At 40.5% G+C, this 17,053-nt stretch overlaps 1 protein-coding gene across 2 annotated transcripts in view; it reads right to left on the bottom strand.

The window, feature by feature from the left end:
• MAP7 (microtubule associated protein 7) overlaps positions 1-17,053 on the bottom strand; it is a 159,052-nt gene that overhangs the window by 57,594 nt on the left and 84,405 nt on the right. For both annotated transcript variants that reach the window (XM_061207674.1, XM_061207675.1), the window contains exon 2: positions 1,162-1,263. In XM_061207674.1, the coding sequence (XP_061063657.1) occupies positions 1,162-1,263 (102 nt within the window). The remainder of the gene's footprint in view (positions 1-1,161; positions 1,264-17,053) is intronic.

Raw genomic sequence — 17,053 nt, 5'->3', positions numbered from 1 at the left:
TGGAGTATAAGGAACAAAAGTCCACTAGAATAAGCTCCATGTGGACAGGGGCCCTGTTGATTTGCTCATACAGTATCTCTCACAGTCCCAGTCATAGGGCAACTACTCAATAAACATTAGATCGTGGCTGGGCTTTGGGTGGATAGATGGATGGATAAATGAATGAAAATGCAAACTGACTAAATGGGGAAATCTTAGCCTACAAATTAAAACTCCACTGAAACTACACATCATTTGCAACTAATGGTTACTCATGCAATACCTGCAATAGTACTGGTTATTCCTCTCCTAAATGGCAAGCTAGATTTATCTTCTCTGTTCAAGACCTTTTCCACATGGTAAAAAAAGCCCCACAAAACTAGGTGCAATAGGGAATGTTTTCTATGGGGCTAGATACAGTTATTTCCATCTTTATTCTCACTGATTCACTGTTCTTGAGTGACTTTGGCCTTGGATGCAGCAAGAAGTAGGCTTCCAGGAACCTCATGGGGTGTTCAATTTGCCTTTACCTTCCTTTGACTGTCTCTTATCGTCAGACTGTAAGTTAGTCTCTCCTAAGGACCACACAATGGTTGTTGGATACCTGGAAGCAACTGCATTGTCTATTCAATTGTTTGTATTATGTTTACAGAGTGTTTGCTTGGTCGTATCGCTGAGTGGAACAGACCATGAATCACAGGCTGTTAGATGAAATTACTGTGTAGGTGCACAATCATTGCAGGGAATGGAGAACAAAAACATTATTCTATACCAGCTATGCTGTGTGTAATGATTTCCTTAAGTGGTTTTTGAAAAAGTCACAAAAGAGATATGCAACAATGCTGGGCATACAAGTACAGAAAATTGTGTCATATCTATCATTTCAGGCAGAATGGCAAAATTATTTCCTCTTATACACTGCTTGACGGTAAACAGTGCGTTCACATACACCATCTCACTGACTGTCAAAATGATTCTGAGAGGTAAGTAGGGCATAGCTTTGAATCTCCATTTTAAAGAGAGAAAATCAAGGCATGAGAGGTCCTCTGACTTATATTCATACGAGTCAGTCTGAGTGTGTGTTTTGGTGGCAGGACTGAAACCAAGCTCTCCTAAATTCCAGCATGACTAAGGCCTTCGGGTTAACCTTCCTTTTTCCACAGCAAAGGCGATGCATAGTACCTGGTTTATTTCCTGTGTGGTTGCTATTTTGTCCTGAAATAGCAGAAGAAGGCCGGTTGGAGGCCGCGGTTTTCTTATCTTGCACTTTGTTGCCATCAGGCGCTATACAAATGAGACAAAAGAGAAAAGACATATTTAGTTTCTTAAAATTTATTCAGAAACATTCACATATTCAACATTTACTGTTAACCCTTGTATCAAGTGCTAGGCTAGATTCAGGAAATATAAAGATTAAGCAGCCAACAACCCCTGCCCTCAAGGAGCACACTATTCAGTGGAAAGAACACATTCAAAAATCAATAGCCTCAGCTCAGCTGACCAATCCTACAGCGGTGGCGTGTTCAGGGTCCATGGAGTTGTTCACCCCGGCTGTCCCAGTTTATACATAAAGCAAGCAGGAAGAAATAGGACTGGGATCTAGAGCCTCTGATCTTTGTTCTTAAAAAGGTCATGCATTAGGAACCAAAAAATTCCAAGAACATAACCAAGCAGGTCACCAAAAGGGAAACAGGGAAATAATTTACTAGGATTTTGGAAAAGCCTCTAACAAACATTCAATAACAAAGATTATTCAAGAGACTAAGGGAAATGTATTCTAGGAAGGGACCGAAGGGCAGAAATATCAGGCAATTCTCCGGTTGTATAAAGTATAGGGTCCTTCAGGTAAATTGTTCTTTACACATATGACTTTAATATATTTTTAAGAGATATTTAAAGTATCTTTGCTACTTCTCACAAATCATGTCAAAAACCAAGCACTTGTTATTCCCTGCCTCCTATCCTCTGCCTTAAAATCTGTTCCACCCAGTCTTCCCCATCCATTCAGGCAACTCTGTTCCTCCAGTAGATTAGGCCCAGAGCCTTGGAATCATCCTTGATTTCTCTCCTCCAATCACTCCCCAAATTTGATCCATTAGTAAGTTCTTTCAGCTCTATCTTAAAAAACATCACCTCTACCACTACCTTTCTGATCTCCTCTTCCCTGTGTGTCTGCAATATCCTCTTAACCAGTCTACCTGACCCCACCACTGATCCTCTTCAGTCTATTCTCATCTCAGCAGCCAGAGTGATCCCATTAAATCATAAGTCATGTCACTCCTCGGTTGCAAGGTCTAACAGCCGCCATCCCACTCAGAGCAAAATTCAAGGTCTGTCCATGGCCTACAAGGTACTATATGGTTTGGCCTTTACCTTGTACCACTTTCCCTCTTAATTACTCTGATAATACTGACTCAGATCATATCATACTCAGATCATACTGACTGACTTAGTCCGTCTCAGAGCCTTTGCATGTACCTGAAATGTTCTTCTCCCAGATGTCAACACGGGTCTCCCCTTCACTTCCACTGGGTCTCTGCTCAGATGTGACATTAGAGTCCCCTTGATCTATCTAAAATAGCACCCCTATCACTCATCACTGCCCACTCCTTCTTACTCTGCTTTGTCTGTAGCCCTTATCCCTGACATGTTACATATTTATCATCTCCTCCATTAGGCTGAGGGAAAAGGATAATAACTAGAAAACAGGACTCATTGGTTCAAGGTTTTTGAATCTGAAAGGGTGTGATAGTAGTTATGCTTCAGGAAGACTAAATTTAAAAATGGTACCTAAGATGTACCAAAAAAAAAAAAAAAAGTTACTAAATTTACCTTTTACCTCTGAATGAAGAATATACCAAATTATGGCTGTCTGTCAATTACATACAGTATTAACTAGCACAGGAAACCACAGACTAAACAGTAGAAAGCATCTTATATAGTATTTTTAACACTGTTTAATTGCCCAGTTCCAAACAATTTGTTGGCTTTAAATACAGGTTCAAACATAAACACTGATTGCTATAACACACACTCTCACCCCACTTGCCAAAAACAAGTTGCCAGTCATCACCACGAGGCAGATAAAGTCCATACTAGTTAGTATTGGCCTACAGTCTCACAATTTTAGAGGTAGCCCCTAAAGACCAAAAATTGACTTAATTGGAACTCTGGTGCTCAACATGGATAGAACAACTTTCTTCCATATTCTGCAAGGTAATCTTAAAACTGCTCATAAAGAAGATGGACAGAAAGGAGTGCACACAGATTTGGAATACCTTTATTATTTTCTTTTTATTATATAGCCACCTCCAGCACATAGTAAATAACGCCTTAACTAGTAAGCTGTTTAAGGGATCTTCTACTTATTTTTTTTACTTAAATGAAAGATAATTAGGACCACTTGTTTAGAATATATTTCAAATGTATTCGTTTCGTTTCTTTCTTGCCTTGGCATATTTGACATAATTTAATCTGTCTCTGGTGATTCAATATCTGCAGTTGCCCCCAGGTCCTGACAACAGACATCAATCCAAGCTAAATATTATGTTACAGTAGACCATGAAGGAGATTAAACACATGTTCAGTGCAAGTGACTTTTCCAAATAATCCTCGATTAATCCCTGATAAAAAGCTTTTTTTTTTTTTGGTTGTAATTTGCTCTGTCTTGAAACTCAAATGTAAGATATAAATTTCAATTAAACTGGAGGTCTGGTTACTTGAATTCCAATTTATCTACATCTGACTTTTAACAGATCCACTCTAGTTGAACATCTATCTGCCCACTTTATTATCATTTGGATCCCAGGAATTCATTTCTATCACAAAAGACCTTCTGAGTCCTAGTCATAACAAGACAAATTTAAAATTGATCTTAAAATGTGCTATGTTCATATAAAACTGACAGGTTAAATTTAGTAAAATAAAGGTAATTTAAAAAGTTGTCAGGCTATTTAGCCCAAGATTATTTACTGTTAATTTTTAACCATTAGGTTGAACATTTGTCTAAAGTTTTCAGGCTATGTTTCTGCTTTTCTATCGGTCTTTCCTTTCCACCACTGTAATGGTCCTTATTTCTCCAAAAACCATTTTGGTGAACACTCTATCATGGTAAGAGGGAAGATGAACTCAGACAGACCTGGGTTCAGCTGTGAGCCCTGCTACTAACTAGCTCAGTGACCTTCAAAGTTTCTTGACTTCTCTGAGTAGGTAATATGGGGGTGAAACTGCCTAACTCACAGGGTCGTTGGGAGGATAAGTTGAAAAGATGTTAAGAATACGGCTTGGCATATAGGAGGTGTGTAGCAAATATTCAGCCCTCCTTCTCTCGGCGTCTACGCTCTTCCTCAAGGTCCTGGGCCTCCCACACTCGGAGGTGTAGCTGTGTGTTTGAGTTTGTGGGGAAGGTGTGCTTTGGAGCCCGTTGACCTGGCTCTGCCCCTTAGAAGCTGTGAACCCGCCGCACATCACTTAACCTCTCAGTCTTAATTTCCCCGTCTGCAGTGCAGGAAAACACTTCCAGAGTTGTGAAAATTAAATGAGACTGCCGGGCCCACTGCAAGGCTCAATACATGGTGGAAAGTATTTTAGGCTCTCTCCCTATTCCTACACCAATGTGGGAAACCGGGTTTCTAGTTCCTCTGGGCTTTGCTCGCTCATCGTTAACAGGGAAAGCAAACCTGTGTCAACCTGGGGACAGTGGTCCTGGGGAGCAGAGTCTGGCTCTGCTGCTGCTGCTTTCAGAGGTTTTCAGCTCAGGTACAATCGCACCTCCTGGGGGCCTCAGGTTGCGGGACTTATTGGTACAGTTTCCAGGGTACAACCTGGCTTGCGAAGAGGTAAAGATCCGTCTTTCTGGGGCTTAGAGAGATGACAGTTTTATGAGATTTAATACCTTTCAAGCTACTGTCACATTAAGTAAGTGTGAGCCTTAAAAAAAAAAACAAACCCTCAATTATAATAATAGGAAAATAAAATCTTCTGAGGTGTGTTTTTTTTTTTTTAAACCAAGTGCAGGGAATTTCACTGTTTGAGAACACAATGAAAAGGGGAATTTATTCATTTTAAGATTTAAACATTTAAAAATCTGGAAATTCTAGGTAACTAGCAGGTAGGATCACATACACTATTTTTAAATTTACCATTAAAATAATACCATTTCTAAAATGACTCAAGTGACCTTCCAGTATTATTTATTTGAATCTCTTTTCTTTCATTTTTCAAAAAAGAAAACTGAGCCATATACTATGACGCTCAATAAGTCTTTGCTAGCCTTATAAAATTTTTATTGATCTTCCTGCTAGCTTGAAAGCTTTATCCCATTAGTGTCACATGTAAGTGTGTTAAAGACAAGAGGAAGGATGGAGAGAAGCACCCTTGTGGTCTGGGACTCTGTCTCTAAATCATTCTGCAACAAAATATGCAGGCAGCAGACACTTGGAGCTTTCATCCAGTAAAAATTCTGCAGCTCCTGGAAGTGACACCAATGTGTCTCTGTAATCCATATCCTCTACCATTCATTGCATTTGTTGCAATGTCTTCCCATAAAGATCATGGGGTTCCCACTGCTTTGTTTCTATTTTTGGCTGGATGGTCCGGTTGAAGAGTCTTCTCTCAATTGATCAAGATAACTCGTCCAATAAATGCTTAACTTAGTAAAAATGCTTACTCTTATAAGATATTTATGACTGCAACCTTAAGGACAATGCTGAGTTTAAACTCACTGAATGATAGGTGGTCTTGACCTCCACAAAAATAATGTACATCTGTCACCATTTTAAAGGGTGGCATGTGGGCTGGGAAACAGCAAAACTTTAGCCCTCAATTCCCAGCTCTGTATGATGGGTTGTACTCTGTGGAATCCAGCCCCCCAGGCTACACACATAACTTTGGGGGAGTAAACCAGAAGACAGAACGAGAGGCTGAACTGCACACCGCTGTCATTTCTGTAGTTAAAAATGGTTGAATTTTGCAACTTCATCTGTCTCAATCTCACAGTTTCAATCTACCCGTGCAGAAAAAAAGTCAACATTGCAGGCCTGCAAGTGCTGTCCTTAGAAAGGCCTGATTTTGCTTTATGTCTTCTTGCTACGATAAATCTTAGCCACAAGTATGACTGTATGCTGAGTCCTGAGCCTTTCTTAGTGAATCACAGAACCTGAATCATAAATAGCTTATTTGAAAATCTGGCCGCAGAATACTGCTCTGGCAATTGAAGAATGTTACTGGTTTAAAATCACAACATATAAAGATCACAGAGTAACTCTCAGGTAATTCAGAGTGTTTCACCTAAAATGTTCTGCTTTATGAGATCTTTTTGCTTATTTGCTTGACAGTTAAAATTTATTCTAATATAGCTGCCAGGAGTATTGTAACATTTAAGTCATAGCTATTAAATGTTTTATCCAATATTATTTATGAAAGTTGCATTAGGATAAGAAGGACATAATGCAATCTCGCAACTTCTAATGACTTTTCTGATTAACCCACATGATGGAGAGCTTTTCAGTTTAAATTCCTCATAATTGTATGTGAAGTTGTACAGGAACGATCAAAGCCCATGGGAGTCAGCCTTAGACAAACCTAGGTTTAATTTCCCACTTCACTTCAGTTTTCTTCACATTTATTCAGTCAACGCCCTACTCAGTGGAACACCTTGTGCTCAGTACTGGGAAAATAATATTAAGCGAACAACGCATCTTTTCTACCGCTTTTTCCTTTTCCAGACCCCTGGGAGCTTTTGATTCCCCCAATAATTTCTCTTCCTTCAAAAACGTTCTCCCCTATTATGGCCTAAAGCACAACCTTGACCTCAGTCACTTGCAAATCTGCATTTATAAACAGTCTTCCACCTCTAGGGAATATATGCTCATGTATCTCTGCTATCACTTGAAACTATGTCAAAATCTGAACTAACTGTCCTCACAAAATCAGCCAACTCAGTCTCCTTGTTACTATCAATGGAACCACAATATTCCCAGGCTCAGAAATGTTATGTGGTGTTTTCAATAAACATTTACAGACACTCCCATGGGCCAGCCACTGTGCCATGCGCTAAGAATATGAAGATTGTAGGACATAGCATCCACCTGCAAGATGTTCATTATCCTTTGGAGGAGACAATATGTAAATACATGCAGTTACAAAAACAGACCAATTCAGTTTTCAAAAATCAATACACTATAGAGGACTAATAACCAAATAAATGATATAGTATTACAGGGATTCAGAGGTGGGAGGAGGTGCTACAGGGGGTAGTAGGGACGGGAAACTTCACTGGATAAAGATTTTGAAGAATGGAGCGAATCTGTGTAAGCGGTGGGGAAGCAGAGAACACTCCTGGCTGGGACATGGCATATGCAAAACTACCGAGGCAAAAAAAATGAGAGAGCATTAGGGGACTGACCAGTCAGAACAGTGGGTTTAGTAAGGCAGGCAGTTGAAAATAAGACAAACAGGCCGAGGTCAATGCGTCCTCCAATTCCATGAGTTTGGACTTTATGATGAAGGCAATGGAAAGTCACTGAAGCATGCCACACGGCACTTCCGGCTGTGAACTACTCTAGCTTCAGTGGACTCTGGATAAATGAATGGTGAGGCCCGACAAGCCCGCTGGAATGTATTTAAAAAGGTCATCATCTTAATAAAAGGAAATCAGACTAAAACCAGTTATCTTAAGAACTCCATTTTCTGGATAATTTAATAATTATTCAGATTTTTCTACTTACCCTTAACTCTTAATCATAAGAGGTGATTATGTAACCATTAAGGGGAAAAAGTGGCACGAGTGACTGGGGAGAAACCTCTGTCTGTAGCTGAAGCATCAGGGAGCAGGGGAGGAGCAGAGTCAGTGTGGCCAGCCTAGCAGGAGCCAGGGCAGCACTACACAGGGACCCTGCGTAGACGCTCTGGGTCTCCTCTGCTTCAGATCCTGCAGGAAATGGGGCCCCAGCCACGAACTCCAGGGAGCAAGAGAGTAGGTCAGAAGAGGAAACACGGAATGGAGGAAGTGTGCCTGGCTGGGAAAGCGGTGGGGTGTTTTTAAAGGTCATTTTGCAGGCAGGTCAAGGAAATAAAATATGGGTAGATGCTGATGAATATCTTTAATCTTTCATAGACTGCTCAGGATGGGGAAGCAGCCACTTCACCATGCAAACTTACAGGTACTGTGCCACGGCAACGTCTGTAACTAGAGATACTGAAAAACAGTGCCGAGTCTGATTTGCCCCCCTGCACCAGGATAAACCACTTCATGGTATGGCACAACACCTGGCCACATTTAGCCTGGCAGCAATAAGAACCATGAACTATTTATTCAGCACTCTATTGCTCATTTCTTGTTGCAAAAAGAAATGCAATTAAATGAGAACATTTGGTAATAATGGGCATCCGAGTCATACACTGCATCTTCCTTATTCATTCTGTTGACAGAAACAATTCAATTAAGACCTTTTCCTTTGCATTTCACACACTCCAGATAGAACAAAAAGTAATGACTTGGTGGCTACACTAGACTACACTAGAGGCTTGTAAGACCCTGTGGAGGTTTTCAAATCTGGAGGGTGCTCATCCAGCAACAACAAATAGTGACTGAAAGTCACTTTCTGATAACTTCATTTCTTCATAATGAAAAAAAATTATGACAGTGATGGAAAACGATATTCAGCCAAAAAACAAAGAAATTTGTCCAATACAGAGATAACACAAACCCAATGCAAAGACATTGATTTTACAAATATAATCCAACACTGTGCCTAGTTATGTGATGTATGGGAACAGAATTCACCAGAAACATCACTCATCTTCAAAACAATAAGGCATGAAGAATGAAACAGACCCATGTAGCTGTTTATTAACAGTTCGTCATCTATCAACTTAGTCTTTGATACTTAGCCAGGTGCAGAACTGTGATAAGATCTACCAGACCAGAGGAACTTGAGGGCAGGGATGGTGCCTTCATCTTTATAATCCCTGTACCTTTAGTGTTTAGCCCACTATCTGGCATACAGGTGACACTGAATAAATGCCTGAAGAAGGAAACGAGAGAGGAAGAGAGGGTAGATGATGTACCCCAAACAAATTGTGGCAAAAGCCCAGGAAGAAAAAGTATTAATGACAAGGTAAGTAAAAAGAAAAAGTACAGATTCGCCCGTTTTTTGGTGGCTGCTGAGACTGCAGAGAAAAGATGACCAAAAGAATTGTCAGCTCACAGTCACATCACTCCATGTCAGAAAACAAAAACTAATTAATGTCATCTTTGGATGGTTTTGACATTATGTCAGGCAAGACTCAAAATCAAATGACTGTTTTGGCAGCCACGTAATAGAAAGGTTTGCCCAGTATCACTTACAGTGAGTATCTGGGGAATTCGAGGGTCAGTCTCCAAATACAGAACACTGTCTATACTACATGGGATAAAGCATGAGACCAGTACAGCCTCTGGCTGGAAACATCAGACAGGCTACAAAACAGGCATTTCACCTTTGAGGGGTTTGTAAACCAAAAATTTTTTTTCCAAAGCAACTTAATTTGTTTTGATAATCTGTTTGTTAAAAAGCCAAAAAAATGTCCACCTTAGCTGAAATGAAGAAAAGCATTTCAGAAAACCACACGTTCCATATACTTTGTGGAAACAACTGGGAATTAATTCTTAAGGTCTTTTGTTTACCACCAAAAGCAGCTTCTTGATTCGTGTTATAAAGTCCTTCTGATACATTTAGCTGACAGGAGTAAACACTACACACTTTACATTCAACCCAAAAGGCTTTTATTTAAAAGCAAACAAAAAATAAACAAAAGCCTTCCTCCAGCCAGATGGCAACACTATAAAGAGAATAGAAAATGCTGTATTTTGCTCCTGTATTAATATAAACCAGATTAAAAGGCAAGCCTTTTCATCCCCATGGGTGACTACTTTCCTGGCGATTTATCACCAGTCACAAGGCAAGCTGCTACACAAATGATCTCTGCCCCATAATATGAATAATGTTTATGATTAAGCAAAGTCCAGGTCAAAGTAGAGAAAAGGGGTGAAAACCCTAACCATATTGTTTTCCAGTCTCACTGAGAAATGGTAAATTACAGGTTGTAGTTCATTGTCTAAATTTCAACAGCTGGGTAGGGAGTTTATCAATTAGACCCAATTAGATTCAATTTAATTGAATTCAATTAAATTCAATGTGTAATTAAAAGCAACTGTTTAAATAATTTGGGAAAGAAAAATAATTAGAACTCAACTTTATTATACGCGCCTTAATTAAAGTAACCAACTGAAAGAAGTTTTTACTTTTAACAGGATTACAACTTACTTGAAAGAAAACTAAAATGACTAATGCTAGTGTTTTACAACATGATTATTTCTGGCCACAAAACAGAAAAGATTTTGTACTTAAATGCAAAATATAATTATCAAGGTAGTAAATGTACAGTTCTTAGAAAGAATCCCGAATAAGCAGTGGACTTAGTTTTAAATATCAGTTTTGCAAAGAAACGTGAAAGTAATTTTAATCCTTTGAGTATTAGTTGACTGAATGAGTTTAATCCGTGCTTCACATATACACATGGTTGCAGAATATTAATCATTACTCCCTCTTCCTCTGCAGAAAACGGTAAAATACTTAACTTTAAATTTTCTTATGTTAACGCTGAAAAACTCAGTAGGAATGAGTGGTAAGTAATGAAAGATTAAGTTTATTCCAATTCATTTCAGGTAATTATTGAACATTTAGTTTAAAGGTTAAGATGATGGGCCAACCCAGTTTCACCATGCTGTCTTATGCTGCAGTCATTTCTACATCTGTGACCTTATTTGTTTTTCTTCTCTCCTTGGAACATCAGCCTTACCATCTCTCCAACTATTTAAATCCAATCCATCTTTTTTCTTTTTTAAAGTAAAATAGCCTTTATTTTTGAGTTTTAGGTTTACAGCAAAATTAAGCAGAAAGTAGAGAGAGTTCCCATGTACCCTCTGCCTCCACACATGCACGCTCTCTCCCACCAACAACATCCTGCACTGAGTGGTACATTTGCTTCCCTCGATGAAGCTACACTGACACATCATTATCACCCAAAGTCCATAGTTCACATTAGTGTTCGTGCTTGGTGTTGTTTCGGGTTTGGACAAATGTATAATGTCACGTATCCACCATGATAGTGTCGTACAGAATCCAGGTCATTTTTCGTAGTCCAGCTCAAGTCTCTTTCTCATGAAATCTTTTCTAGCTATTCGTACCTCCAACATATTTCTTTTACTACACTCCAAGGCTGCCCCGCACTACTTAGCATTTGATTTCATTCTATCGTACGTGAGTTTTGAATGTGTATTTCCAAAAGGTCAAAATACTGATAATCTCATGAGAGGCGAGGCAAAAACTGTGCTTTATAGTAAAAAAAAAAAAAAGGGGGGGGGAGGGAATGCTTGATGCAATATTTCTCGGTTGGAAATTCATACTGCCAACTTGCATAGGGAAGGCTCTGTGTCGATCCATGCTGGTTACCCAATAAATATCTATTCTCTGATGCTTCTTTTCTAACAGAATCCTAGTTAGCCACAGTGCACAGTTCTGGCCAAAACGTTGAAAACTGAAGTTGTTGGTGGGGTTTGTGGGAATGCTCCTCAGAGGAGAAGCAGACACAGGTGGGTTTGTTCCTTCCCGCTCCTTTTCTTCCTGCCTTGAACCTGGATGTGATGTTCAGGGTAGAGCATCCGCCTTGTAACCAGGAGGCAATCACGAGGGAGAGGCTATGGGAATAATAGAGATCTGGCCCTGCCATTTTTAAGCTGCTGAACAAGTACGAGCAACGGTTCACTTCCATGTTTGCTGTAGGTAAGAAAAAAAATTCCTAATTTGTTTAAATCACTTTTTTTTTTCTGGATTCTGTAGTCACCATTAAAAGCAATCCCTAAGCGGATAGAGTTCTCACTAACTACAGAATGAAGTCCAAGCATCTTAGCTTCCAAATATCTTCCAAAATTTGGCCCCAGCCCACCCTGCTAGCTTCCGCTTCCTCTATTCCCCAACAATCACCTCTCCCAACCCAGTCAGACATCACTGAGGGCTGAGGGGATGCTCCAAAAGAGCTCTGAAGGTGGGTGAGATTCAGAAAAAGCAGAGGATTTAATTTAGGTGGGGGAATGGGGGATAATAAAACGCTACAAAGGGCAGTGATGAACCAGAAAGAAAACAAGGCACACAAAACTAGGTGGTGGTTAGATGATAAAAATATCTCGTATGTGTGTCTTAGCGAATGGCTTTTCATTCAAGGCATTCACAAGCAGGCTCGACACTGGGGAATCTGTACACACTTTGGATTTCAGCACCGCCTTCATTTGGTACATCATAACTTACTCCAATTTCTTCCAGAAGTCAGAAAGCAAAACAGGGGCTGGTTCATTATATTAAAGCAGATCCGCATTTAGATTTGAAAAATAGCAGGAGGAGCAAAATTAGCAGGAAAAAAAAAAGAGCAAAAGATGCCAGATCAGGGTTTTCTTTGTTTTTTTTTAGTAAATTTATTTATTTATTTTTGGCTGCATTGGGTCTTCCTTGCTGCACGTGGGCTTTCTTTAGTTGTGGCGAGTAGGGCTACTCTTCGTTGCGGTGCGCCGGCTTCTCATTGCGGTGGCTTCTCTTGTTGCGGAGCACGGGCTCTAGGCACACAGGCTTCAGTAGTTGTGGCACACGGGCTTCAGTAGTTGTGGCTCGCAGGCTCTAGAGCACAGGCTCTGTAGTTGTGGCACACGGGCTTAGTTGCTCTGTGGCATGTGGGATTTCCCGGATGAGGGCTCGAACCTGTGTCCCCTGCATTGGCAGGAGGATTCATAACCACTGCGCCACCAGGGAAGCCCCCAGGTCAGGGTTTTAATAACATCATTTGTGATAGAAATCAGTTCCACAGGAATTCAAACAACTTAGAAGCCAGTAGATTTCTGAAAAGAATGTAAAGGGTTCCCCCAGAGCAAACCTAGTCATCTAGAATAGCTCTTGATAACTTCTGAGCCACAATTCTCCTTTTTTCCAATTAGCTAGTATCCTAAGGCCCTATATACAACTGCTTATTAACTGCACAGAAGCACTCACAGTTTGGCTACAGGACTAAATTACATTTATAGAATTGCTGAGAGAGAAGGTATCAGAGTAGGTATTAATTGTACACTTGCCTATAACAAGAAAAATAAAAATTTCAATTGATTTATTTTTAAAAATAACATTTATTAGCTTTTCTATACTATACAAAGACTATGAAGATAAAAATTTGAAAGGTCCATAATCCCCTCACCTGAATAACACTTTTATTCTTTTTATCTAAAAAAGAAATGTCTACCATATGGTTAGAAAATTCAAATAGTACATAAAGCTGTAAATTAAAAAGAAAAGCCCCTTCCAAAAATGTATGTGCATATATATTTGCATTCGACTTATTCAAAACATCAGGATACTTACTCTTCTGTTCCTTTCTTTTCTCACTTGGTAATCTTACCTAGGTAGATAGATAGATAGATTTATTTATTTATTTAGGCAGGCTGTGCCGGGTCTTAGCTGTGGCATGAGGGATCTTTAGTTGTGGTATGCGGACTCCTTAGCTGTGGTATGCATGCAGGATCTAGTTCCCTGACCAGGGATCGAACCCGGGCCCCCTGCATTGAAAGCGTGGAGTCTTACCCACTGGACCGCCAGGGAAGTCCCTCAAGTTCATTCTTTAATTGCACTGCATTTTGTCATTTCCAACACATGCCTACAGTAATCAAATATCAGTAATCCCCTATCTCACTTTCTCTGTAACTTCAAGTCCTCTGAATCTTCATTGCTGTGTGAGACCACGGCCCTAATTGAGTATAATTTATATTCAACACCAGCACTTGATCCCTTGCCCCAGAGTTGGTGTATTCATCTCTTGCAGTTTAGGTCTCTCTGCTTCTGCCAGCCTGGACTCTACTGAGAAGGCAACGACTCCCAAGGAAGAGGACTATGAAGAAAGCTCCAAGACGACTTTACTTTCCTGGGAGATAGGGGAAAGCCAACGAAGGCAGGAATGGGATCTGCCAGGAGCCACAGTGTTAGGTCTCAATCAGAAGCTTACCAACTAGGTTTGCTCCGTGTGGGTACATCTACCACTTCCCCTCTCAGGTTTGCAGGCCAAATCTATATTGGTTCAAGCTGTGGCTTCTGCCAGCTCTGATGGGAGACACTGTGGGCTGGGCTGGAATCGAACTGCTTCTCTGGCACCTTCTCTGCACAGGAAACGTAGCAGTGCAGCAGAAGGTAGAAGAATCCTTCCTGGCCACTTCTGTGCCCGCTTCAAAGCCAGAATCATAGGCTGTTAAACGAGGAAGTGCTGAGAAGAGCAGAACGCTGAAGCTGCTCCTTCCTCTGATAATCAGCCAGTGGTGACCAACTGGGGAAGAAGGCTGATGACACCTGCAGTGACACAGCACTGACTCCCACCTTGGGAGCTCTGCACAGATGCTGTACTAGGACTCACCCTGCTAGTGACTTTCAGGGGTATGTGGCTTGTGATCTGAAAATACATTCGACTCTATTAGGTAATTAAGACTATCATCCTGGAGTGCAAAATATGTGACTAAGCTAAGACCTTGGTATGCTTAGAGTAAATGACCAGAGACTCAGTATCAGGCCAAGGAAAGGGATTTAAATCACAAAGCATCCCTTCAATCTTCTGCAGGAAAGAAAAAGTGAGACTCAAATCATGGTGTTCTGCTCTCTTTATTACCTTTCTACTAGACACGGCATTTTATCTGTTCAATTTCTTTAATTTGCCACACTCAAAACATCCCCAAATAGAGGATCTCAAATTTTGGAACCTATCGAATATCTAAAAGTAGTAACGAGCGAGAACAAAAACTAAAGGAAAGGATCCAAATCTGAAAAAAAACAGGCCTTTTACAGAGGCCTGGCAACTCACAAAGGCGACTGGGTGGCAGGTGTGACAACCTGGCAAACAGTATCAGGCTGGAAAGACTCTTTACAGGACACTGATGACTATTCGGTTTACAGACTGCAACTTATATGCTTGTTTTCCCATACGTATATTCATTTGAAGGATGCTACCATCCATTTCAAACAAGAGAATCCAATTACAAGTTCTAAACCTGCCTAAGCTTTAAGGTCTTTCGGGGTCATGAAGAGCTAAGCCAAAACTAAGCTGATAAACTGACTCCTTTCTTCGAAGTGCCTTTGGAATGCATCTTATGAGGCCATTTCTTACTTGACCACCTCCATCTGGGAGCTGGGAGCTAGGGTAGCTGGAGAAGCCAGGAGGAGGGTGAGGGAGACTGGGAGGGTAAATCTGTATAGATAGCTCCTCCTAGAAGAAAGGGAAAAACTCAACAGTTACTAAGTGGAGGTGGGGAGGAATGGAGCTGCTGTTGGCCAGGCTGCTCCCCTTCCATTCCAGGGAACACTGGTCTCGTTACTGGTCACTGGTCATGAGCCACCGGACTTGAATGTCTCCCCACCCTGTTCTTTAACCAAGAACCTGCTTCTAGACCAGCTCTGTTTTCAGAATTCCAGTGGAATCACTGTCAGAAAGGAAAATATTTAAAGAAATATCTGAGCTTTCTAGTGAGGTGTGAATAAATCTCAGTGCAGTCTTGGAGTGCCCCCTCAAACCTGCCACTTTGCCTAGATGTGCCAGGGAAAATCTAGGAGTGACAGAGAACCATGATTTCTTTGTGGTTTATACAAATGAAGCACAAGCTCAAGACTTCTTCAAGCACTTTTGTTATTCTACCTCCTTTGTTTTATAGCAGTGAAAACGCTTGGAAAATTTTCAAAAGGGTGTGTGCTTTCTGTAAATAGCGAGGTAGGGAGAGGCTGTGATACTGTTTAGTCTTCATGTAGGCTAAGGAAGGAGAGCAATTATGGATTGGTGAGGACAGGGCAGGGAGAAGGGACTGGGAGAGAGAGAAAATCAGCTTTCAAAACAGAATATGAGCAATTTAAGGGTAGATCATTGTACTATTGGAATAGATGTTTAGAAAGTGTTGAATGCATAACTGAGTTTTTTTTAATAGAGATTCTATGATAACATTACTACATATAGGTTAAATAGGCTTTTGTGGGTTATCAGTTGCACATGCAATATTTTTATAACGTGAATGTGTTCCAGCTTTCAAACAGCCGATTCATAAATAAACTTCTGGAACACAACCCATATATCATCAGGAATTGCTATCTTTTTTTTAACACACTACAGAAGTCTAGCAAATATGTATAAAGCAAAGGTCATAGGTGATCATAGTTTAGAACTAGTTGAGAAAGGAAGTTCACTTAATAAGTGTAATTAGCCATTTCAGTTTTTTAAATGTCTGAAACAGTCATTCATATTTTCCTCAATTCAGTACCTCTGGATATGCTATTCAGTTTTCTTTAGGCAAGATTTTTCTGGCAGGCAGGCTGAACTTGACTTTGTAAACAAATATTCTGTAGCAAAATTATGGCAATTACTGATGCCTGACAAAAACTCCATTTTTCATATGTCTAAAAGACAAACTTTTTCATCATCTGAAAACACCATGGATAAGCATTTACTCCACCTCAAAGCAGGAATGGGAAAGATGAGTATGGCTGATGCCCATCTCAGTGGGAGTTGTTTTCATACAAGAAAACATTTACCTTCTCTAACTCACCAGACTGATCTTAGAGCACCTTAATCATTAAAAAAAAAATCACATTAAAGTCATATGTGGGGGCTTCCCTGGTGGCGCAGTGGTTAAGAATCCACCTGCCAATGCAGGGGACACGGGTTCGAGCCCTGGTCCGGGAAGATCCCACATGCCACAGAGCAACTAAGCCCGTGTGCCACAACTACTGAGCCTGCGCTCTAGAGCCCGCAAGCCACAACTACTGAGCCCACGTGCCACAACTACTGAAGCCTGCGTGCCTAGAGCCCCTGCTCTGCAACAAGAGAAGCCATGACAATGAGAAGCCCACGCACCGCAACGAAGAGTAGCTCCCACTCGCCGCAACTAGAGAAAGCTCGCGTGCAGCAACGAAGACCCAACAGAGCCAAAAATAAAAACAAATAAATAAATTTATAAAAAATGAAAGTCATA

Source organism: Eubalaena glacialis, chromosome 12 (genome assembly GCF_028564815.1).
Source record: "Eubalaena glacialis isolate mEubGla1 chromosome 12, mEubGla1.1.hap2.+ XY, whole genome shotgun sequence".
Taxonomy (NCBI): domain Eukaryota; kingdom Metazoa; phylum Chordata; class Mammalia; order Artiodactyla; family Balaenidae; genus Eubalaena; species Eubalaena glacialis.
The sequence above is the reverse complement of the archived record's forward strand: the minus strand, read 5'-3'. Positions and strand labels throughout refer to the sequence as shown.